At 32.1% G+C, this 25748-nt stretch overlaps 1 protein-coding gene across 10 annotated transcripts in view; it reads right to left on the bottom strand.

The window, feature by feature from the left end:
* Positions 1-25748, bottom strand: part of LOC118187598 (putative ATP-dependent RNA helicase TDRD12) — a 342589-nt gene that overhangs the window by 181547 nt on the left and 135294 nt on the right. For all 10 annotated transcript variants that reach the window (XR_015043602.1, XR_015043603.1, XR_015043601.1 and 7 more), the window contains 2 exons: positions 10972-11032; positions 9070-9170 (listed from right to left, as the gene is read on the bottom strand). Coding sequence is in view for 6 of the 10 variants with exons in the window: in XM_085825776.1 (XP_085681902.1) it covers positions 9070-9170; positions 10972-11032 (162 nt within the window). In the remaining 4 variants the exon portion in view is untranslated. The remainder of the gene's footprint in view (positions 1-9069; positions 9171-10971; positions 11033-25748) is intronic.

The raw sequence follows: 25748 nt of genomic DNA, 5'->3' as shown, positions 1-25748 counted from the left end.
GTCTGTTTTTTTTTCTGTTTATTTGTGGGGTTTTTTTTAAATTTATTTATTATTATTATTTTCTTGGTCTTAGCAAGACCCACAGTGTTTGCTTTCATTTGAATTTAATTTCAGAACTATAAAATTCATAAAAGTTTTACTCTTTAAGCTTGCAGGTCCAGCCCGTACGTTGTTGTATCGTTTGACTAATAGCAGACCGCTATTTAATTTATTTTATTTTTATTTTAATTTTAGCTTTGCTCGGAGCTACATTTACATTTCTTTTTACACCTTAATGTGTCATTTTTTGCGGACGCATCGGGAAATTGGAATGGAGAATTGAAGCTCCAAAAGATTCATATTATTTAAAAAATTTTTCCTCACATAAGAGCTTCAATTGTCTGTTTAGGAGAAACGCGTAATGGTGTTAACTTGGTTCGACTTTCAACTGATATTTCCCTTGAAAAGCCAGGTTGGAAGTCTAACTAGGCTAATTTACCATTTTCTGCTTTGTAATTTTTATAATTTTATGTTTTTCATATGTTTTAATTTTGTTTTAACTTGTTCCGTCGTTCAGTTTTTTATATGTGTTAACTTTTCACTTATCACATCGATAGGTTTTACTGTATTTTTTTGCCATTCACATGTTTCCGTTTGATTTTAACAGTTTTATTTTGCGTGTAAGCTATTTTTTCACCCTTCTAGCCACAGCTCCTGGTAACTTTCTGGCGAGCCCACTACAATATTTCTTCCTATTATATCATAATTTTTGCAGCATATTGTGCAAAAAAATTTTTAAACCAAATAGGTCTTACAACACAATACTTATATATATATATAATTATATATATATATATGTATATATATAACTTTGTTCACAGTGGAGCAAAGATTACTTTACAGATTCTTAATACAGTCAAAAGTCATTAATTCGGACCTCAAAGCTACAAACTTTCTGCGCATGCGTCGCGTTGACGCACGCGCATAGGCGTTTACGCATGCACGCTTAATGTATAACGGACGGTATAAGCTAAGCTAAAATTATCTAATTCAGTTAATGTTGCAGATTGCATTGTTCCTTAATCTTCGAATTAGATCCGGCTTATTATTTTTTGCAGACTGTTAGAGCAATTTTATAAAAGTAAACTTGAACTTTCGATTATGTCAAATAGAATTTCCGATATATATTTACTAATATGTAAAGGATCTACAAAGCGAAAGTATGTTTCGAAGTCCATTAAACAGAAAGTGAAATTTCTACAAAAAATGGATAAAGGCATATCCTTTGATTATCTAATCATTCCAATATATGTTTATCAATTTCAAGCTGCTCTGCAGGGGGCAATGAATTGGAAGTCGATCTGTCAGCACTATCCTTATCCTCAGGGCAGATGTTTTTATTTTGTTTGGCTTGTAATTCCTTACTAAATGTAGTATTTCATCTCGATGCCCTCCGTCTTTGATATGATTTAAATCAAGTTCCTCATCATTATAATTCGCTTCCGATAGTGAAGAAAGTGACGCAGAGGTTATTGAAAACGAAAAAATTTCGATTGACAAATCAGTCGGTATTCTCAACGCAGCAATTATAGGACTTGAACAGCGGATCTTTGTAACTAAACAAGAAATTATGTCTGTTTAATAGAATTAAAAAGAAAGTATTATCACATGAAACGAAGCAACTTAGATTGAAAGAAATGTTTAATAAAGTAAACAAATGTAATTGTAAATTTTGATACCCTTTAGATCATAATTGTTTTTTATTTCATAAATTACGGTTTTATATTTTTAATTTTATAATTTCTGCATGCCATCTTGTCAGATTTAAACTCATGATCTATAATTCGGAAAAATCGATAATCCGGAATCTCCGAAGTCTCGAAGAGTCCGGATTAACGACTTTTGACTGTAAATGGAATTGTTTAACTGAACTGAGAATAGTAGTGGTTTATAAAACAACACAGAATTAGTTACACTTTGTGATGTTAAGTACTGTACATATTCTTCATATACATTAAAATTCAGATTAATGTGGCAGCCAGTTAATTAAGTAGCCACTTTAGAGACAAATCTAAAAAAGTAAATTTCAAATGATAAGAATTTTTTTTCTTTAATCACTACAGTATGTTATTTAATTGGGACACTTCCAAGAAAGGAAAAATGCCTCAAAATGGCATTTCTAGCAGTTAGACAAATTTTAATAATTTTAATATTTTTGCCAAGGGGCAGTGCTTTAGTTTCAGCATTTGCTGTTTAACAGAATAGACAGATAATCATTCATGTGCTGATGAATTAAATAATTTTTAAACTGTTTAGACATTGTCTGCTTAAAACAGTTGCATTGCCAAAAGTATTCTTAAAAGTTGTCACTTCTGGCAATTCTCAAGCTGTATAATGAAAACCTAAACATACTTTTCATTTGTTAAAAGTTTAGGCTAGCAAGTTCTCACTAATAATCAATATTTTTTACATATTATTTAGCCACCTATTTATGAACAAGTCACTTCTTTCTTCTTGCAGAATGCAGCCATCGCAGTTTTTATCAAATGTCACTCGCATTTATTTGCAAACTCTATATTATGGAAATATACCAGTAAAATGATAAAATAATGCAACTCTTAATTTAGCTTCTATTATAAATTTTCATAGATGCTACCAGAAAACTACAGGCCAAAATCTCTGTATATGCTCTTATTAGATTTTGAAAACAAACAAGAATGGAAAATGATATCGAGAAGAATAGCTAAACATAAATAAACAAGAAGCACTGTATAAAATCAAATCAGTTGATCATTTGAACGTGATAAAAAAATATGCACTAGCGAACGATGAATTAAAAAACAAAAGAGGATAATTTAAAATAAGGTCATTAAGACCTTATTTGAAACTGACTGAGAAAGACTGAGAAACTGATAAATTAAGGTCAGATAATTTCAAATGAAGGATAATAAGTTGTCACATTAAAAACTTTGGCATAATACCATACCCACCTGCATAGATTTCCCTCTTATGTATTCCCTAGTTCCCCCCTAAATATGATTTATAAACTTCTGATTTATAGCAACAATGTAAAATGTATGCAAAAATAGAAAAACATTTTGTTTAAGTAAAAAAGAACATTATTAACAATAATAACTTCTGTTGAAAAACAAAATATAATCATATCAGTGCTAGTGAGAAGCATCAAACCCAAATCACCACACGTGGCCCTATGGCTTAATCAGACCTACAATACAAAGTCTGAAATAATACATAGAATGATCTTATGTGCAACCTTTATATATATATATATGTGTGTGTGTGTGTGTAATAATAAAATTCCATAGTCAAGAATACACTTCAAATTCTAATTGTATGTTCTTTTCATTTTTAACGGCGACGGTCTCTTATTTAAAAGTACGTGGAATTAAATCCACAGCCCCGTAGTCAAGTTGTTTTTCCCGCCTTTTCTACGCGTACAGTTTTAGAATGTTCTTGAGATATTTAAAGCGAACTGGAATGGCTGGTGTGATTTCTTGGAAGCTCTGCCTTTTCAGAGGCTATAAAAGGACTCGCAAAGGAATATCCGGGTCTTTTCTTTAATGTAACAATGCAGTAAACTTCATACAAAAAGTTATTAGCAATTCTTTTTTATTTACTCCGGAAATATGATTTTAGTAACTGCTATTTCTCCTGACCAATAATAAATGGATCCTGTTTTTTAAACTTATCGTCTGATAATTTAAGCTACGACTACATCTATATTTCTTCACCAATCTATTTATTCCGGACAAAAGCTGGTACATCACATATATATAATTTTTTTAATGCTTTACACATGCACATTTGATATTTTTCCATAAAAAAAACATGTGGAGAGTCCAAATTCTTAATTTTACTTTGGCACCAAGTAAAATACCTCCATACTGAAAAAACCCATAATTTAGTAGCATAAATCTTTATGATCAATAATTTAGCTCTGTAGCTGCTTTTATGCTTTGCATCTCAGACCGAAACATTCTACATCAAAGCATCGTTGATTTTACACCTACTGAATAATTTATAGCCGTAATGTCAAAATGGCAAATCATTGTTATTTTTTATTTTATCACTGCAAGACTGTCACAACACATGGCAGCCTAAGAAATGATACATGCAGTGATATCTAAACAACACTAAACAGCATGATAATTTTTATGCTGATAGTATGCTTGGTGATGATTACAGACTTTAGCTTTAAGCGTGTTGGAAAATGTTGAGTGTGTAGTCACAAGGAGAACTTTTGTTAAATTTCTTTCCATATGCAAAAAAACAGACTTTATAAATGATACTCAGAGGCCAAAAGATAACATTTTGTGCTGTTTCATTAAGAATAATTAATTTATTACTCAGGTAATCTCAGAACAGATGCCACAGCTGGTGAGGCTGTACCAAACGACAAAATTAAGGAAAAGCAATTTTTTTTTTTTTTTTAATTTAAATAATCACCAAGCAACAAAATTAAGGGATGACAAAAGATTTAGAATTTAAGGAAAGCAATGGGATGCAAAATTTAGAGGTGACAAAATTTTTAGACTTTAGGACATGCAGAAACTGCACCCAGCCGCAAAATGTCTAGTGCTGGCCACTAGAAAAGCTTTAAGTATATGTGGAAATTAATTTATTCAGAACTCAAAAAAGGCATAAGCATGTGCATGGAATAAGTATAATAAATAACTAAACAAATATAGTTCAGCCTTAACTAGGTCAATGAGCAATTAAAAAAATACAAAAATTAATAGAACAACAACATACACATATTTATTCATCAATCTCGTTACACATTACCAAGAGCATATGGTGGACACTAGCTGAGATTCATATCATGATAAACCCAAATTTGAAGATTTTTCAGATATTGCAAATCAAAAGCAAAATTTCCATTTAATAGATTTTGGAAGAAATATAGAGAAGTGGCAATAAATGAAGATAATATAACAGAAGTTTTTTATTGCAATGACAACGTCCCAATCATCAATTACCACCGGCGTATAAGACACACCCCCTTTTTATACACATTTTTGAAGAATAAAACTTTATTACTGATCAATATAATACATTTATAGTACTTTAAATATTAAGAAATACAAATACAAAGTAATACTTTCTGCAAATAGCCAATCTATCTAGGAAAGAACACCTTTTAATCTTCTTCATCAAAACCCAGACACTCATCTTCAAAGCTGAAGAGTTACTTGAAACCTCTTCTATATCAGCATCTGAATCCTCATACAACAAATTATCCTCTGTACATCCAGTGCATTACTTACGCCACACTTCTTAAATAATAACTGCAATATTTTCACACTCCAGAAAGAAACAATGAAAAAAAAAATCGCATTACTCCAAATAGAGCAAATTTCCAGAAATGAAAGTAGTCAAAAACCGAGTATCAATGTACAAGGACGCACCCAATTTTCAGACCTATTATCAAAGAAAAAAGGTGCATCTTATATGCCAGCAAATACGTTAACTAAAGGATGGCGAAATCTATAGAATGGTTCTAAATCCAGAAAATATTGGTACTAACTGTTAAGAAAGTGACAGAGAGGTAGTTGAGAATGAAAAAATATCAATTGGCAATGTAGTTGCAATTCTCGATATACCAATTACAGAGCATGAAGAATGGAACTTTGTAACTGAACAAGAAATTACAGGGTCTGTACAAAAATATGGAAACACCAAAATAAAAACATTGGTGTGACGAATGCAGTGTAGGAAAACCATTAGCAACCAAAACAGCTTGCAGTTTTCTCGGAATAGATAAATAGAGGTCTTGCATGTTTTGCAAGGGAATCTTGTATCATTCTTCCTGTAACATACTGGTAAGTTCAGTTAACGAGGATGGTGTTGGATAGCTCTCATGCAGATTTCTCTTCAAAATAGTCCACAAAGACTAAATATTATAGATATCTGGAGACTTTGGTAGCCACGATATATGTGAAGAGCGAATAGGAGCTCTGTTGTCTTGGAATATGGCATCACCATTGGGGAACAAAATTTGCACCATGGTATGAACATAATCAGCCAAAATGCTTGGCAGTAATGTGATCTTGAACAGCAGTGATAGGTCCCATGGAATAACACAATATGGCTGCCAAAACCATGACTGAATTAATCCCTTTCATATTTCACTCTTGACAACAAACACTGTATTATACGTTTGAGACTGTGTTCGCCAGATGTAAACTCACCCAGAAGTCAGAAACAGTAAGTCTCATACGACCAAATGACTAGTTTCCATTGCTCTACATCCCAGGTTTTATAACTCTAACACCATTTTTTCTTCTTACAGCTATTTTGATCACCAATGAGTGGCTTTTGAATAGCAGCTCACCCCAAAATACCCTGCTTGTGGAGCTCCCTTCATATTGTTTTGGTGCTGACAGCGTTTGCGAGCGTGACATTCATTTCAGCAGCTGTAGTCCTCTTATTTTTCATCACAATTCTCTTCAACAATAATCTGTCATGAACACTCAACACATATTTTTGTCCATACTGTGATTTAGTGGATGTAGTTTTTCTGGTATTCTTGCAAACACCAAACACTTCAGATACCTTGGATACAGAAGCAACCACCATACAAGCCCCAACAATTTTCCCAGAGCTGTGAAATCAGTAGGGAAAATCATCGACTCCAACTCCTGGAATTTTAATGACTTTGACTCCTCCCTCATATATATGTGTGTGTGTGTGTGTGAACATATACGGATGGCATTATTTGTAATGTGTACTATCCTAAACGTATGCTCTGCTGTAAAGTAATTTGAGTATCTAAAATTATGACCTGAGCCACAACAATATCCTAGGATGTTAATTGATATATATATATCTTAATGCTAGATACGTGAGGATGTAAGACAATACCCCCTAACCTCTTGGTAGAATGGTGTCTCTTTCCCTCCTCAGCTGTATTAGTGTATCTTTACCTGCGCTTTTTAATGTGTTAATTTCATCATTTAAGCCATCTCTTTAGAAATTGTTACCGCATATTTTTCCTCTCCCTGTTTTCAAGTGTTACAATTTGTGGGAAAAATATATATGTGAATAAATATATTATTACATTTTAAGAACTAAAAAAAAAAAAAAAAATAGTGCTGACTTTGAAGTAAAAAGCAATTTAAACCAAAATGACAGAATTATATGCAACATTTTGTCCGTGGTATTTATAAGTTAGCAAAGCAAATCTTTTCTGACATGCATTATCAGATGGATTTCTATGCTACAGTTATCTAATTAATCAAATCCAAGAAGCTGTTATTCATCAAGAAAATGATTAAAGGAGATGGAATATAGAATTATTCAGAAACTAAAAGAAAATTAATTCTCAATAAGTGTACAGCAAATACTCAGCATTTAGAAAGCTTGAAAAATATCTTGACATATTTCTACTTGTCATCAGCTTCTTGATTACTCATTGTAGGAAATAAAGAAATATACACTGTGTTTCAAAAAGAATATACGTATTACAAAGTATTACTTTGTCCAAACTATCAATCACTGCACCTCGGCAAACGAATACATAGTCTAGTTTATATTAATAGCCGCTAGATGTCAGGTGTCTTCTGCTTTGCGTGGTAACTGTCACATGTTTAAAATGGCTACTACGAAGCAGTAATCATTTTGTGTTCTCGTATTTGACACCCTGTGACTTCTTCCTCTGGGGTTTCATTAAAGGCAACGTTTATGTACCACCACTCCCACAGAACCTGGAAGAGGTGAAGAACCAGATCCGTACTGTCATAACATCAATGACGAAAAGCATGCTTGCCCGAGTATGGGAGGAATTTGAGTATTAATGTGATATTGTTCGTGTCGCTGATGGAGGACATATTGAACATCTGTAATCTGAACTTGAGAGGTTCGTAAATATGTGTACATACGTCATACAGTTTAATAACTATATGCATTTGAAATACATATATTCTTTTTGAAACATGCTGCATATACATAAAAAACGTACACTTAAGCATTTTATGGATGAGAAATATAAATTTAAGAATTTTCTTACGTGTTGTAATACTGAAAGAGGAGGTAAAAATATATTAGTGGGATAATTCATGCACTCCCTTTCTGATAGTTATTTGGTTTATTTACTTTTGATGCCAAGAACTCATGCTGGCAGACTTCTGTGAATTCCGACTAAAAATTACTGAATATATAGTTGCTCAATACAATATTTTTGTATATTCTTATTTGAGAATTCTTTTATGTCTTTAATTTTAGTAAAATAGCCATTCTTTCCATTAAGCTGTACATGTTTTTAAGACAGCCATTTCTTACTACATTACATGCAAACATTTATGCTTGGCACTCACTGGTGACATGTTAACCGAAAAGTTCACATATGGTTATTCCAAAATCAGAATTGATTGTATTACAACTTTCTTCATCACTTTCATGAAAAACATCATCAATATGACATTCATCCAAAATACTTTTATTACATGGGTAATGTTTTTAATTGGACCACTTTTTAAACTTCAAATGCAATCAGAAATCTTTATGAAAAATAAACTACTCTTTTCACTTATTATATCATGTTTTATAAATTTTACATTATGTTCATTACACCACAGTTTTGTGCAAAGTATCTTATTTAGCTTTTGAAAATAATCACACAGAATGGATAATAGAATATTTATACATTCCAGAAACCGAAATATATTACAAGGTAAACAAAAGACTAGATTTGCATTTCAAGCCCTTTTTCACCACTACATGTATAAAAGAGGAATTTGCATACTGCTTGGCATAAACTTAAGACTGTCAACAGAAAAAAAAATTAAACATTAATGCAGATATTATTATAAATCAATAAATAAATTCCTCTAATAAATTCAGAATTTTAGCATTAATTGAACACAAAAGCTATAAACTGAAAACTCAGAGCATTAAAAAGACTTCATAAATTATTGACATAATATCATCTTGGTTTGACATAATATCACTTCATAAATTATCACCTTGGTCAAGATTAATATTGGAACTAATGTTTATAGGCCATCAGTAAGTGGACTATAAACATTAGCTCCAATATTAATCTTGACCAAAGTGAAGTTGATAACTTACTTCATTTTATCTCTATGCACAGAGTCATCAGTTTCCATCACTTTTGGCAAAATATTGTTAGATTCCTCTGGAAGCGAAGACTCGGAAAACCTTTCTACACACTATCAAATTACACATATGATGAAGTTTATTAATGATTAAAACTTGATATATAGAGTACAAAACTATATAAAAAAATAATAAAAGTAATAAAAAAAAGAATAAGAATATATAACAAACATTTCTCTACATGTCTTCATTACAATTATTTGTACAGACAAATAATTGATTCCTTTTGTTAATTTTTAATCTACATGATACATGTAATAACTGTTTTGATACTTTAAAATTCTACAACAGTGGCTATTACTTTTTTTTATGTGGCAAAATTTTATGTTACTCACCTATAAAACTATAGCTGCAGTAGTCCAGTAAAAAAATTAAAGTTCAATGTAAAAATATTCTTAAATTTAAAAAGTTTGTTCCTAAAATATTTGTAAAATGAAAGGAAAACCATTATTTTTTATAGATTTAATTGACTTAAATTGATCAACTATGAAATGGAATTAAAACCGGAATGTTTGAAATACTAGTACATACAAAAAATACAACTTGCATTTATCAATTGTAAATAGGTAATTTTTTTTTTACCCCCCTTCCATTGGACTAATTTTGCGAAATGTTTGGATGCCTGACATTCATATAAAGTTTAAACAGCAAATAATAATTTAAATACTTTTATATTAATTCAGTTTCTAAAATGAAAAATCCACATGGGAGTTAAAGGAAGAATGGAAAAGTGAACATTATTTGCTTCTCACTAAGCTTTAATACAGTCAAAAGTCGTTAATTCGGACTCGTCGGGACTTCGGTGATTCCGGATTATCGATTTTTCCGGATTATAGATCATCAGTTTAAATCTGGTAGGATAGCATGCAGAAATTATAAAATTAAAAATATGAAACCGTAATTTATGAAATAAAGAACAATTATGATCTAAAGGGTATCAAAATTTACAAAAAAAAAGCTTAATATTTATTTGTTTACTTTATTAAACATTTCTTTCAATGTAAGTTGTTTCGTTTTTATGTGATAATACATTCTCTTTAATTCTATAAACAGACATAATTTCTTGTTCAGTTACAAAGTTCCGCTGTTCAATTCCTATAATTGCTGTGTCGAGAATACCGACTAATTTGTCAATTGAAATTTTTTCGTTTTCAATAACCTCTGTCACTTTCTTCGCTATCGGAAGCGAATTATAATGACGAGGAACTTGATTTAAATCATATCAAAGACAGAGTACATTGAGATGAAATACTACATTTAGTAAGGAATTATAAGCCAAATAAAATAAAAACATCTGCCCTGAAAATAAGGATAGTGCTGACAGATCTATTTCCAATTCATTGCGCACCGCCGCAGCATTAAACATAAACAAAGTTTAGATAAACAAACGTTAAAGTTTAGATAAACAAAGGATATGCCTTTATGCATTTTTTGCAGCAATTCCACATTGTGTTTAATAGACCTCAAAACATACTTTCACTTTGTAGATCCTTTATATATTAGAAAATATATATCAGAAATTCTATTTGACATAATCGAAAGTTCAAGCTTACTTTTATAAAACTGCTCTAACAGTCTGCAAAAAATAATAAGCCGAATCCAATTCGAAGATTAAGGAACAACGCAATCTGCAACATTAACTGAATTAGATAATTTTAGCTTAGCTTATACCGTCCATTATACATTAAACGCTCATTCATAAACGTATTTTGAGCACACGCATATTCACAGCCGTAAAGGCGCAGAAAGTTTGTAGTTTTGAGGTCCGCATTATGGGAGTCCGAATTAACGACTTTTGACTGTACATCCATTATGCACTTTATTACTCACAATGAGAAATTAAAAAAAACTTACTGTAAAATTGCTGCCATATTCAGGGTAGGTGTCCAACTGCATTACTGGAGAAAGCTCAGGGCTATAAAAATAAAAACTAAATAAAAATACATAATTATAAAAGCTATTAATCAGTTGTGAATGGCTTCCATATATTCACAATCTGCCTTGAAGGTGACCAAAACATTCAGCAACTTGCCATTAAGATAAATACGTTTTAACAAAATTGAAGGTAAATATTTTGTAATAATGTTGCAAACATAAGTACAAATGCATGTATATTTTCTTTTCTACAATATTTCAGAGTGCTAAGTATTAGAAAAACTAAAACTTTTAAATAACATTCATTCTTTCATGAAATCAAATGCTATAATTTTCCTTGAAATGTTTGCTCAGAAGAGTTTTAATTTGAATGAAATGTTTTCACAAGTTTTTGTTAATTAGCATACCTGCCAACCTCTAAAGATAAAAATTCAGAAGATTTCTCCCCCAAATTCAGAAAATTTCTCCAAAATTCAGAAGAACACGAAGAATTAATATCATGCTTTGATATTAAAAAAATAACAATTTATACAAATAGAAAAAAGAAAATTGTACTTACATTAGTAAATCTCAATTAAGTAGTAACTAAAAAAATTTATTAGGAAACAGAAAACAAGAACTTAATGTTACACAAAAAAATTATTGCAATGAATTTAGAGTGCATTTTTTGGCTTTAGCCAAAAATTCTTTGGAAAATTTCCTGTCATAACAATTAGTTTCCTCATAACATTTAGCAATTAAATTGTTTTTCAGAGTTTTTGGTGAAACTGAAAAACGAAACATAGTTTTGTTTTTCTTCACAACACTGAAGACTCTCTCGCACTCAGCGTTACTGAGTAGAATTACGAGAATAGCACATAAAACTCTTGCTAGTCTATCATATTTTGGTGTTCTATCAGCTCTTTTTATTCTTTTTAAGGTACCAACCAGGACATCAAGTCTATCTTCTCTGGAACTGGCAAAGTCTTCAAACTGTTCAGCAGAAAATTGGTTCTGTAGTTCATTTAAAATATCATTATGGCATTCATTTTCTTTAATTGTTAACAAAAATGGAAATTTATCAATAAAAAAACGAATCTTTTCAAAAGATGAATTTTCACTTTGTTTCAAACTTGCCACTTCAGCATTTAAAAGAACTTCATTTTGCAAAGGAAACTTCTTTACAATGTAATCACAGACTGAGGAAAAGTACTTTCTAACACATTGAAAAAATTCTTTTTTCTCATGATCTTTCAAAGAATTTAGAAGTTCCCTGGTTTGATTTCCAATTATAAGATCATTGTCATCCTTTTGTTTGCCAAACTATTATAGGCAACACGAATCAACACACTGTTTTTCACAACGGACGGTTTTACAAACTTAGTATAAAGTTCTTTCCAAAGATCATTAAAAATTTGGATAAGCAGGGGAGATTTTGGCGAAGCTGATTGTAGAAGGGTATTTACACTTTCAAAAATCTTAATGGTACTTAACACAAAACTACAAGATGCTTTGTTCAAAATCCGAAGAAAGAAGATAGAAAATCCTTTCCTCCCGGCTAATAGAAGACTGTTTCTTCTTCCCTTCAACTTCTTTAACTTTTGACCTTTGAAGAGTCTTCTAAGCATTTTCTTTTTAAAGGGTTTGATTCTGTGTGTTGGCTTTTCCCTTTTAAAGCATTTTGATTAGAAGCAAAGTTGGTTTTCGGAATCTTATATGCCGACAAATTTGATGGGATCTTTGGTTTCATTTTGGTCTCTTCGTGGAAATATTTTAGCAATGCATCCCACTGTTCAATAAACCTTCCTAGCGCTCTGCCTAAAGATAACCATCTCGTGCATACATGTTTCAGAATTTTTCTCATTTCACCAAACCACAGTTCTCGGAAATTCTTTAGGTTTTCTTTTCTTTTTACACTTTTTTCCAGATAGAAATGTTGTGAAACATTTTATAGCCTCGAAATTTCACAACAAATTAATAAAAAATAGAGAGCAAAATGATTCTTCTTACCTTCTATCCAGTGCAGCATCAAGCGAGATCATACCTAATTAACTCCTAATCCAAAATAGGTGTAGACGGAAATTGTAAGATCACAAAACACATTCTTTATTAATACATAAAAAATAGATAAAAATTCGTTAGTATTCCAAATACATATTGAAAAAACGGGAGTTACATTATAGAGAATGTCACTGTCCCTTTCCTGAAGGAGTGAGAAAAGTAAGTATAAAGAATAAGCGAGTTACACAACTCTTTTTCAGGGTTTCCAGTTCATACAGTTTATCGTGCTATTGGCGACAGTCCATCACTATATGCATACCAACAATCCTACTTGATGGGCAGGATCGCCATTTGAAGCGACTCTCGAAGTTTCTCGAACACAGGCTTGCCTAGTTGTTTGATAAGTAGATCCGCAATCATGTCGGAGCTTCTGCAGTACTCTAGGCACAGGATCCCGTTTTGTTGAAGTTCACGCAAGTAGTGGTATTTCACGCCTATATGCTTTGTTCTGGAGCTATTTTTCTCCGTTTGTGATAGTTTGATGCATGATTTGTTGTCTTCATAGAGAGTAATCGGCATATTTTGTTTTAGTCCTAGATCTTTAAGCAAATTTAACAGCCATTGTGCTTCTTGTGCTGTATTATCTGCCACAATATATTCTGCTTCAGTTGAAGATAGTGCAATGCAGTTTTGATGTTTGCTGCTCCATGAAATGCAGTTATTTCCCAGTTTGAATATGTATCCGCTAATAGATTTTCTTGTTGTTCTGTCATTTGCCCAATCTGCATCCGAATATGCAGTTAGTATAGGTTCTTGTATTCTATTAAAGACCAACTTAAAGTCTTTAGTTGTGTGCAAGTATCGAATGACTTTCTTGACAGCACTCCAATCTGTGTTCCGAGGTTTTTCGTTTCTTCTACTCAGTAGATTGACTGCACATGCTATATCTGGTCGGCTGATTGTTACAATATATAATAATGCCCCTACTGCTTGTCTATATTCTGTATTATCCTCTAGAAGGTCATCTTCTAGTTTGCAGTAATTTTTTTCCATTGGTGTATATGTTGGCTTTTCGTTCTGAAGTCCAAACTTTTGAACTATTTCTTCGATTTTATTCTTTTGGTTTATGGCAAAAGTTCCATCCTTAAATCTTTCAATGTTTATGCCGAGGTAGTAGGTGACTTCTCCTAGGTTTTTTATTTCGAATTTAGCGTTCAATTGTTGGATTGTTGCCATTACATCTTCTTCTCTTTCACTTCCTACAAGCATATCATCTACATATAATATTATATACGTGAATTTTCCATTGATGTTTTTGTAAAACAAGCATGGGTCTGCTTTACTTTGTTTAAATGTTATGTTTAGAAGTATTTTTCCAATTTTCAGATTCCAAGCTCTAGCGGCTTGTTTTAAACCATACACAGATTTCTTCAGCTTACAAACTTTATTTTCATTTCCAGCTTTTGAGTATCCTTCGGGTTGAGTCATGTAAATTTCTTGTTCTAGTTCTCCATGAAGGAAAGCTGTTTTGACATCGATATGTCTGACAGACATGTTCTTATACGAAGCTGCACATAGGAAGGCTCGTAGCGTTGTGTATTTTACTACAGGAGCAAAGGTTTCATCATAGTCAGATCCAAACTTCTGGCTAAATCCTTTTGCAATTAATCTGGCTTTGTATCTTTCAATTTTTCCTTCTGCATTGAGCTTTGTCTTGAAAGACCATTTGCATCCTATTGGTTTTCTTCCTTTTGGTAAATCAACTAATTCCCAAGTGTTGTTTTCTTCTAGTGAATTAATTTCTTCTCGAACAGCTGTTAGCCATTTTCTTTTTTCATTTTCTTCCAAACTTTGAATTTCCTTCCAAGTTTTGGGTTCAGAGGAGATTGGATATTTGGCATGGAATCTGTAGCGATCAGGAGGTTTACCTTTTGTGAGTCTGTTCGATCTTCTGAGTTCCAAAGGTTCTTCTTCGTGTTCTGATATTTCTTCCTCTTCGGGGTCTTCCAATTTTACTTCTTCCCATTTTGAGCTTTCTTCCTTAGAATTTTCTTCATCCTGGTTTAAACAGATGCTTACAGGCTTATTAGTTCCAGTGTCTTCAATAAATCGTACAGATCGACTTATTATAATTTTGTCTCCAGGAATTAAAATTCCGTAGCCTTTACTTCTGCTGTTGTAGCCGACGAGTATTCCTTCTATAGCAGTATCATCCAATTTACCTCTTTTAGATTTATGGATGTAAGCAAAAGCCTTGCACCCGAAAGTCCTCAGATGAGAGAGGTTGGGTTTCTTGTTATTCCATAATTCGTATGGAGTTTTTGCATTTGGTTTTGTAGGCATACGATTCTGTAAATAATTTGCAGTCAGCACTGCTTCGGCCCAGTATCTGTGAGGTTGACCTGAGTCAGCTAAAAGACATCTTGTCATCTCCATCAAAGACCTATTTTTTGCGCTCACTTACTCCATTTTGTGCTGGACAATACGGTACAGTAAGCTGGTGATTTATATCATGTTTTATAAGATATTCTTCAAGTTCCTTACTTGTGTACTCACCACCGTTATCACTTCTTAGCGTTTTTACCTTTCTCCCGAATTTATTGTTTGTAAGAGCAATAAATTGTTTTAGTTTAGAAATTACTTCATTTTTCTTTTTCATTAGGTAAACCATTGTGAACCTGCTGTAATCATCAATAAAAGGTACGAAGTATAGGTATCCACTGACAGATGGTGTTTGTACTGGTCCTGAAACATCAGTGTGAACAAGTTCGAGTGGCTTAGATGCTCTGAATTTCGATTCTTTGGGATACGGAAAATCAGTTAGTTTACATTTTATGCACTGAATGCATTTGGTATCATGTTTACAGTTATCTAGTTTAATTCCTTCAGAGAGTTCTTTGTTTACAAGTTGCTTGATTGCATCATCGTTTCTGTGACCGAGGCGTCTATGCCAAAGTTGAACACAGTTCTCATTTTTGCACTGAAATGCTACATGAGCCGATGGTTCATTATTCCTGTCTATTGGTTTAATTTCGTAAAGATTATTAGTTGCATGACATTCTAGAATAATCTGATCTCCTTTCATGATCATACATTTATTTCCTTCAAACAGAACCGAAAGTCCTTTTTTCGTTATTTTCTTAATTGAGATTAAATGCGTTTCTAATTCAGGAGCGTATAAAACTTCTGATAAGAGAACTTCAGTTATTTTTTGTTTAGCATTTAATATTTTAAAACGGACAGTTCCTATCGCCGTTGATTTAATACACTGCCCATTTGCAGTTATAATATCTGACGGATTTATGGGTTTACATTCCGTGAAATATTTCTTATTATTTACCAGGTGATTACTTGCTCTGCTGTCGAAAATAAAACTCTCGGATGATTTATGTACGGTGTAGTTAATAGACAGAGCGACGCTGTCACATCTGGCTTCGATTACCAACATTCTTTGCTTGGCATGTTTTAGAATCCACGTATGTTTTCTTTGAGTTTTGGAGCGGTTCATTTCTTTGTTTCGATTTTAGATGATAACACTCTGATCTAAAATGGTTATTTTTATGACAATATGAGCAAAACTTTTCTCTCTTTGTCTTGTTTTGAAATGAGGCTTTAAATGCCTTTGAATCTGATGAATTATTTTCAACTCTCTTGTTAAATTCGTCAATTAATTTTCCTTTTAAGAATTCTGGATTCAGTTCCAATTCTACTCTGGCTTCAAGAGCCGTAATGAGCGTATCGTAAGAACTAGGCATTGAACAAAGCAAAAGTGCCAAAACGTGTTCGTCTTTTATGTTCTCACCTACTGATTTGAGTTTATCGACTAACTCCAGTAATGTACTTATATGTGTTTGCATATTTCCATCTTCTTCAAGTTTCAAACTGTTAAAGCTTTCGCAAAAGAAATAGTTTACTTGAAAGATTAGCCTTTCATGTTCCTGCCTGAGTTTTTCCCAGGTGGCTTTAGCAGTAGTTTCATGTTTAATGTGAATTATTTGGCTGTCTTCGATAAATAAATTTATCATCGCGCAATATCGCCGATCCCGTTTATTCCATTGTTCTGTAAAAGGGTTTAGAGGTACATCTTCGATTACATCGTAAAGATCCTCCTTTATTAGTAGCATTTGCATTTAGAATTTCCATGTTGAGTAATTGCTGAAATTCAGTTTTGCAATTTGCATTTGACTTGAATTCAACATTTTTGTATAGTCGAAAAGTTTATTTTCGGTTTTAATATGAAACTACAGTTTAGCTTTTATAATTTTTCCCCCTTTTTTTATTATTTAATTAGCTATGATCTTTTCATCAGTCTCATAATCTTTTGTTGTAAAACATTTTATAGCCTTAAATTATTAAATTTCGAAATTTCACAACAAATTAATAAAAAATAGAGAGCAAAATGATTCTTCTTACCTTCTATCCAGTGCAGCATCAAGCGAGATCATACCTAATTAACTCCTAATCCAAAATAGGTGTAGACGGAAATTGTAAGATCACAAAACACATTCTTTCTTAATACATAAAAAATAGATAAAAATTCGTTAGTATTCCAAATACATATTGAAAAAAGTGAGTTATATTATAGAGAATGTCACTGTCCCTTTCCTGAAGGAGTGAGAAAAGTAAGTATAAAGAATAAGCGAGTTACACAACTCTTTTTCAGGGTTTCCAGTTCATACAGTTTATCGTGCTATTGGCGACAGTCCATCACTATATGCATACCAACAAGAAAAACACATCAATCAGAAGCTGGTCAATATTTAATGGTAAAGAAGCTGCAGCTTTTTCTGCTGCCAAATTAATTAAGTGGCATGGGCATCCAATAATAATTAATTCATTTTGTTCTTTTTTGAGGAAAGAGGCTACACCCTTTTTCTCACATGAGCATTATCTGCACCAAATGAAATGCAGTTTGATATTGGGATGTTAAGTTGTTTCAACTCATTAATTACCAAGGAGGCAATATTTTCCCCCGTAGCATCTCCATTTAACAATGGAAGACGCAAAAGATGAGTTTTCATTTCATTAGAAACATCAAAGAAATATGTGACAACGATGGGGTAAAGCTTCCAATAACTGTCGTTGCTGCCATCAATTGACACCGAAAATGCTGAATTCTGGAGTGCAGCTATCGTTTTACTTTGTGCATAGCAAGCAATTTCGTTCACAATAGAAGATGTTTTCGTGCGAGCACAAGCATATTTCTGAGCAATCTTGGAGTCGGGAAACATCCGTCTGAAAAGTTGACCTGCGTGATCGGCAGCGCTTAGCGGTACGTTGTGTTCGATAAGGAATGCAGTAAACAAACACTCTGCCAAAATGACACCGGCAACGGAATTCGTAGCCGAATTTGAAAAAAAAAATCATCCACTTTCTTTGACGTTGTCGAAGCCGAAGCATTAAATTCATGCTTTTTAGACTTAATATGCTTCACAATGTCGCTTCTTCCACCGTGACTTATTACGAAGTCACACACGCACACGTTGCAAAATGCATAGTTATTTCCTTTGAAGGATTCTTTAATTGTTGGAAATTCAGCTTTAAAGGCAGGCCGAAAATATTGAGAGTACGGGTTTTTTTTAACTCATTTCGTAACAACGACGTATTAAGAAAATTCGTAGCACGTGCAAATGGAAAAAAAAAAAAAGCGACAATCCACACTTGCTGAGTAATTCCCTTGCTGCTGAAGCGAACGCGAAAAAAATAATCTGGCACCCACAAAGAAAAGAGTGGGAGAAACAAGTTCAGGGCATTGGATTGGCTGGTTAAGCGGAGAGTTGGGAGAAACCGCAGGTTACTGGATTCGAAGTAGTCGGTAGTTGGCGGTGAAACACGATGCAATTGGCGAAAAATTCTAAAATTTCGACAAAAATCACTAAAAACACTTAAAAGGAAAAAAATCGTAAAAAATGGATTACGATCGTAAAATCGTAAAAACAAAAGCATTTTCGTAAAAATTACGAAAAATTCGTAAAAGTTGGCAGGTACGTTAGAAGCATTTTTGATATTTTCCATGCTTGTGTCTAGTGAAAAGTAGAGAAAATAAAGAGAAGATAAACATGTTAAGATTCTAGTATCAGAAGTAAAGCATTCAAATATTACGTTTTCATTGTTCTTCCAGACGTTCTCCAAAAAGTAAGAAATTCATTGCAAACTTTCCATAAAATAAATCAATTACATATTGATACCATGGAGACATTTTTCATTTTGTCACATATTTCTCATATCTTCTAGAATCGTGGCTCTATAAATCTTGCCTTCAAATCCTTCTAAACTTTTCATACTGCAATGTCTAAAATCCTAAAAAAAAAAATTATCCCTACCAATTTTGTAACAGTGAAAGGTCAGAAATAGTTTGGAAAAAAAAGGGGGACGGAAAAAGTGTAAAATTAATTTTACAGAGAAAAACTGATGCATATTCTGAGAATTCTAAATACTCTGAGACAATTACATGAAAAAAATATTAATATGAAAAAATTAAAAAAAAAGACATTTTTAATTAATTACATAGCTAATTTTGCTTTTGCTAAAAGCTGTTTCGTAAATTGTGCTTTATAGTATTATACTTTGTTTATTTTTCAGATTCAAAATATTGTATAATAAGCTGCCAAAATGAAACTTTATAATATGACAGCGGAAAAATAAAATTTTTTCCTTAATGTTATTTTTTAAATATAATTTCAATATATTACCAATATTTTAATGAAATTTATCAATGTTACGATGTTTAAAAAAAAGTCATCAAAAAATTCTCAGATCTCGGAATTAAAAATTATCTATAGAAGCTGATCTTAAAATCGCCAAAATGTTGATAAGTCGCCAAATTTAGAACTGTTTAATAAAAGAATTCACATTCCCAAAAGCGAAAAGTTGTTTAAGGGCTCTTTATTAGAAAAAAATAAATTTTGCTATGCTTATGATTCACTTCTTGCTTAGAACCTCAAGTATACCCTCACTCTTATATGAGAAATAGAAACAAATTATAACCCATGAACCCATTCAAAAGATACGTCAGTGAATCGCCAAAAATATTCCTCCAAAATGCTAAATCACACTCAAAATGGCAATCGTAAAAACAGACAGAAATTTCAGATGATTAAAATTAAGGACTGCAAAGCACCAGAGTGCAGCTCCTGACTCTGCTCGGTCGTTCTAAGAACTCCACGTACTCTCGAGACTCTCCACGCTACAACTCGCGATGCACTCGACGACACACAGAGCACAGCTCCCGACTCTTCGGTTTAGTTGTTCCCAGAGCAAACACGCTCTCTCGATGATGCACTAACCACGATATACGAAGAGACTCTTTCGATGTACTCGACGACCCACTCGGTACTCGCTGTCTGGCTGTCAACTCAATCGACTGCGCACGGACTGAATAACTTGAGACTATCTCGCCCTCTAGATGAGGCACTCTCAGTAACTGCAAACCAGCAGGATTTACATAGCTTTCGGCTTGTGTTCAAGAACATTCTGGGCTAAACCGGTAAAAATTCATTCCAGAAGGTGCTCCATCCATCCATGGCATATCGCCAAATATAGCCAAATGGACGATTTCGCGTCAAATGTGTTAACCTTGCCTTCTTATGCCATTTTATAGCAACCCTAAAACTGCTTTGTGGGGGAAGCCATCTTACCCATGGACCTTATAAGAAATAGACTAACCCAAACGGCTGTCACCTTGATCCCATCCGTAGGAGTAGGGACGACTTGCCGAAATTTAACATTGGTTGCCTATTGCAGCGTGTATAATTGTCAAGAAAAAGCTGGTTGTAGCACCACATTTCACAAATTAGAATTTCTACATAGTTTTATTTTTGAAATTGAGAGTGATTTTTAAAAATTTAGCATATTTATCAAGCATAATTAACATTCCAAATAATTATAAATCTATTGCATTCTTTCAGAACTGGATTTTTTTTTAGCTTCTCCTATGCTGCAAGGGTAACTTCTTCTTTTAGAAAATAATAATTTAAATCTGAACTAATAGAAAATTTCAAACAAGCAATTTTCTCTTGCAATTTTTATGCTTTTTATTGGTGTAAATAAGTAAAAAATACTAAAATATTAAAAACAAATTTTTGAAAGTTTTGTTTAAAATTCTAAATTGTGCTGCTTTTTTAAAATTATAGATGAGTATTATAGCACAATTTCTATAAAGGAGTTTTATTTCAATTATATTTCATAATACATCATAGTGATAAACACTTTTGACTCCTTAAAAATTTTTATACATTTAATTCTAATATTAAAATTGTATTTAACCGTGATAATTAATTTTGCTTGTATTTTATAGTGATTATTTTTTTAATTTATTTTTAGTTCTGTACAAGATTTTTTTTTATTTACTGTTAATTTAAGGCCTCATTCAATTGAAACATTTAGTGATCGTTAGTCGTAATACGTCATCAGTTGCGATTGATTTTGCTGTTTTAGTATTCAATTGAAACGCAACAATCACTCTGAGCTCGCAATCGCTCGTTCTCGTAGCGATCACTTGGAACCCATCATTCCGCGGCGAAAAACGATCAAATCAATATGGCGGCTGTGTTGTTTGTGCTTTCACGAGGACAGAAATCAAGTGTGCTAAAGAAAATGCTTTAGATCTGCTGAGTGAGCAGCAACTTATATCAAAGTATAGGGTGTATAAGGATCCTAGCAAGGGCAGCCGACACATCATCTGTGTTGTATCCAAATTAAGTGCACTTGTTGCTAGTGGCATAGATTTAGCGTTGTGTTGTTTACATTTGTGTTGATGGATTGCTACCTATTCAGAGAAATATGCGTGGATGCACTGCATCAAATTATTCATATCGTTCCAGAAATAAATTTAGTATGTTCTATTTCCCGAGAAATGAAGAAATACGAAGAAAATGGGTAATTAATTCTTGTCCATTGGAATAGATTCCGATCGCAAGACCGTGCGCTTTTGAAGTAAGTTCAGCTTTGTATGGTTTCATAATTGTTAAAAAAATAAGTGTTCATGTTTCAGCGAAATGTGTATTATCATTTAAGTATTGCTAATTAATGACAAACTGATTGATATGTACAAAATGAATATCAGAATGTGTATAGTCAATACACAGATACCGACGACGATAAGTAGATGCTGATGTGATTTTCTTTATTGTTATTATCGCAAAAGGACAAAGTTTAAATAATTATATTATACATTTGATTTCAATTTTGTGCATGATTATAACTATGAAGTGCACTTTTTATTTAAATTTTAATGCGGGATTCATGGTTTAAAATCATATGTTATTTTTTTACCTTAATATATTGTCGCCAAATCTGTCAGTCGGCCTCCAATGTAAAAAAAAAAAAAAAGTAAACATTGGATAATATGATTGAAATTATGCATTATATAATGTTTCCCTTAAAGTAACATTAATATATCGTATTCATATTCATTTTGAAGAAGGTAAGCATCAATTTAAGTATTTAATGAATAATTTTGACTGTATTTATACATCATGTAGATTGTATTTCCAGCTCTTTCATTTAAGTGCGATTGCTGTCAATTTATTTCCAACGAATCAACATAAAATATGTTTTAAAATGCTGTACAAGCTTAGTCAGTGATTCTTAATTTAATTCAGACAATTTTTTATGTGTAATTAAAATAATTTAATAATATATGTTACTGTAATTTACTATTTTTGATTTTAATGTTTTAGAAATTTGCTAAATCAAGTTTATTTTTGTGTGACCTTGCATCAGAGGCGCCAATAATAAATCTGTTTTGGCTTTCACTGCTAAAGTTTTTAATGAAAAAAGTATTACTGATGTAAAAGAATGAAAAAGTGATATTTACTTCCTAATCAGTGCTTTATGATATTGCAATAACTTAAAAGGCTTCTTACTGTTTCTTAAGTTGCATAATGTGTTTTCATAACTTCTTGTCATCTTTATATTTTATTCGTCTATGTTATCAAATAAATATAAAAGGTATGTTTCTAATTAAAATTTCTTCCTTTCATAGCAGTGTTATGTACCATGAAGTGATATGTGTTGGTGTTTATTATATAGTTATGAACATTAGAGTCATTATCGAGTTTTATGTATTTATTAAATATATGTAATCTACATCGTGTATTATATAATTTTCCTTTTAGAATATATTACATTGTATTTTTTGAGTTGTTAATAGAACTAGGTACATTTTTCTTTTCTTTTGCTTTAAAAGGTCTTTTGAATCCTTTTTTTTTCAGTAAGCAAAACTTACTTGACCTATATTTTTCACATGTATATGATTTATGTGAATGGAATGTGTCTTTTAGGTTAGCTGTTTTCATAAAGGAATTAAAATAAAATAATACCTTTGAAGAATTTTCATAGATAAAACTTTGAAACAATAGCGCTGAAAAGCCAAAGATGGCACACCAAACATGAACTGCAACCCTAAAGAACGGTTACAAGGAGTCAACCTGCACATCTGGTAGCTCTTTCATTGGTTATTTCGAAACAAATGCAACTTCTGACCACGTGACAAACAGCATCGCGCATCAAGTAACCTCTGGCAACCCCTACGAGTTCGACTGGTAGGGAAGTGTTTCAAATGAATACGAAAAATCACTTGTTTTCAAAAGTGATCGCTAATGCTGGATACAACGATCGCTGTTTGAGCGATCATCGCCGTTTCAATTGAATGAGGCCTTTAATTTATTAGCCCAAAGGGGCGGTAGCCTAGAAAGGCTGTTAGTTTCGATGCAGCATTTTGCACTGTTTTACTAGAAATGTCAGTGTTTCCTTGCAAATTGTTGTTACCAAATATTATCACCCTGTATTATATGTAAAAAAAAATTAAATAATGAAGAATCTGCATGAATACATGTATGTTTCTTGCACTGTGACAAAAACGACAGTATCTAGAGAGCCATCAAATTTTGAATAATGTAATCCTCCACCCGAACATAGGCATCTGGACGGCCGAATTTTTAATTTGTTTTAATCTATTTCATATTTTGTAAAACTTTAACGAATTTTTGATTAACAAACTCAACGAGTTCAGAGCGAGCACTGTACGGAAAATAACAGTTTTATCTCCAGCGCAGAAATTCTAAAGATATGCTGTTTTCAAATGTATGTGGTTTACGGGCGAAGAACATGATATTCAATAAATATAGGTAACACACAAAACTTTAAAAAAAGAGAGTTTCTAGATTTTATTTTATCTTTTTTTTTTTTTTTTCCTTCATTACGCTCAGAAAATTTTATGCTCTGAATTTTATGAATTATTAAAATAACTAATCCACTTTAATGTTAATAATTTAATGATCATATAATCAAATAAATATGATCGTTTTGTAATGTTATTATAGTTTAGAAAATCACTGCCTGAAAATGTTCATTAAATTTAAAAAAAAAAAATTATCTCATCTTGTTTAATTTTACATTATTTATTTCAATGCATCGCGTACTATCAAACTTATTTAATTTTACTTTATTTTTACACAAAATTAAGTTCATAAATTTTGTGCTTAGAGTTTTTACTGTTTTACCAAAGTAAAATTGTGCAAGAATTACGCGTGGAAAAAAAAATTCGCGAAATGCAGTAAAAAGTGCTTTAATGAGATATATTAAATCCTATTTGGAAAAAACTGTGGCTTTCATAATCTCATCACTATACAATGTATGACATTTAGTAATTAAAAAGAGTTATGTGATACAAACGCCATAGGTTTCAGTGTTAAAGTAAACCAGATCGTCTCTGCTCTTTCTTGCCGACATGTCGGTGACGCGCGCCCCGCCCACTGGGTTAGTCTATCTCTTATAAGGTCCATGATCTTACCACACCTGGACATTTCCAACAATATTAAATTTTTGTAATTTTGGGTGAGAAATTATGGAGAAATTAAAAAATTTATCTTGGAGCATTTTTTCAATTTCTGCTAAGAATAATTCACTTGACAGAATTCTTAATTTATAGTAACCTACTTACTTTCCTTTTCTTTCATTGTACACAAGAGGGAAAAAAAAACGTCCATCGTTCATTCTTTCAAATAATTTTAAAAAAGTGCATGAACCACATTTCCGTTATTATCGCTTACATTAAATACACCAAATTTCAAAATGCGGCAAAATGTAAATTCACGTATATCTTAGGAAATTTTGAATAAAAAAACTTTAATTTTTTGCAGCTATGCATCTATTTTAAGATGATGTTAAAAATTTTATATGTTATAATACAAAAATGTGTTTGAAAATTTTTTTAATAAATAATAAAAAAGTGGGAATTTTATTTGGATTAAGTCTAAATTTTGAACTAAGGAAGAAAGAATCAAGCAAGTTTAATAAAAAAAAAAAGAGATATTAATAAATATACACAAATTAACATTGAGGAGCTAAAATTTTGAGAGCTAAATTTTTAAAAAGTACTTGTGCGATTTTTACAAAACTTGGCAGTTTGGCATAATTTGAATTGTAGAATCGAAATATGGAAAACAACTGGCATGTCATTTCAGAAAAAGTTCGATTTTGTGTCAAAATACCTATATTAAAACAATGATATACAGGGTGTACCGTAAATGTTGCGACAAACTTCTAGGGGAGGTACGACACATCATAAGGATTAAGAACTGCATATGAACCCATGGCCCAGAAATGTCACTGTACACCACCAGGGGGTGCTCTACAGGATAGTACTAGAGGAAAGTGAGGATTACCTCATTTGGGCAGTAGCCACCATTCGAAGAGCATGGAACACTACACGAACGGCGAGCTAGCAGACATGTGCTTAGTGTATGGAATAGCTGAAGGCATACTTGCCAACC

The sequence above is a fragment of the Stegodyphus dumicola genome, chromosome 10 (genome assembly GCF_044657685.1).
Source record: "Stegodyphus dumicola isolate Sdum_Otavi_A_Nest chromosome 10, ASM4465768v1".
NCBI lineage: Eukaryota > Metazoa > Arthropoda > Arachnida > Araneae > Eresidae > Stegodyphus > Stegodyphus dumicola.
Note: the sequence above shows the minus strand (reverse complement) of the source record. Positions and strands in the feature narration are given on the sequence as shown.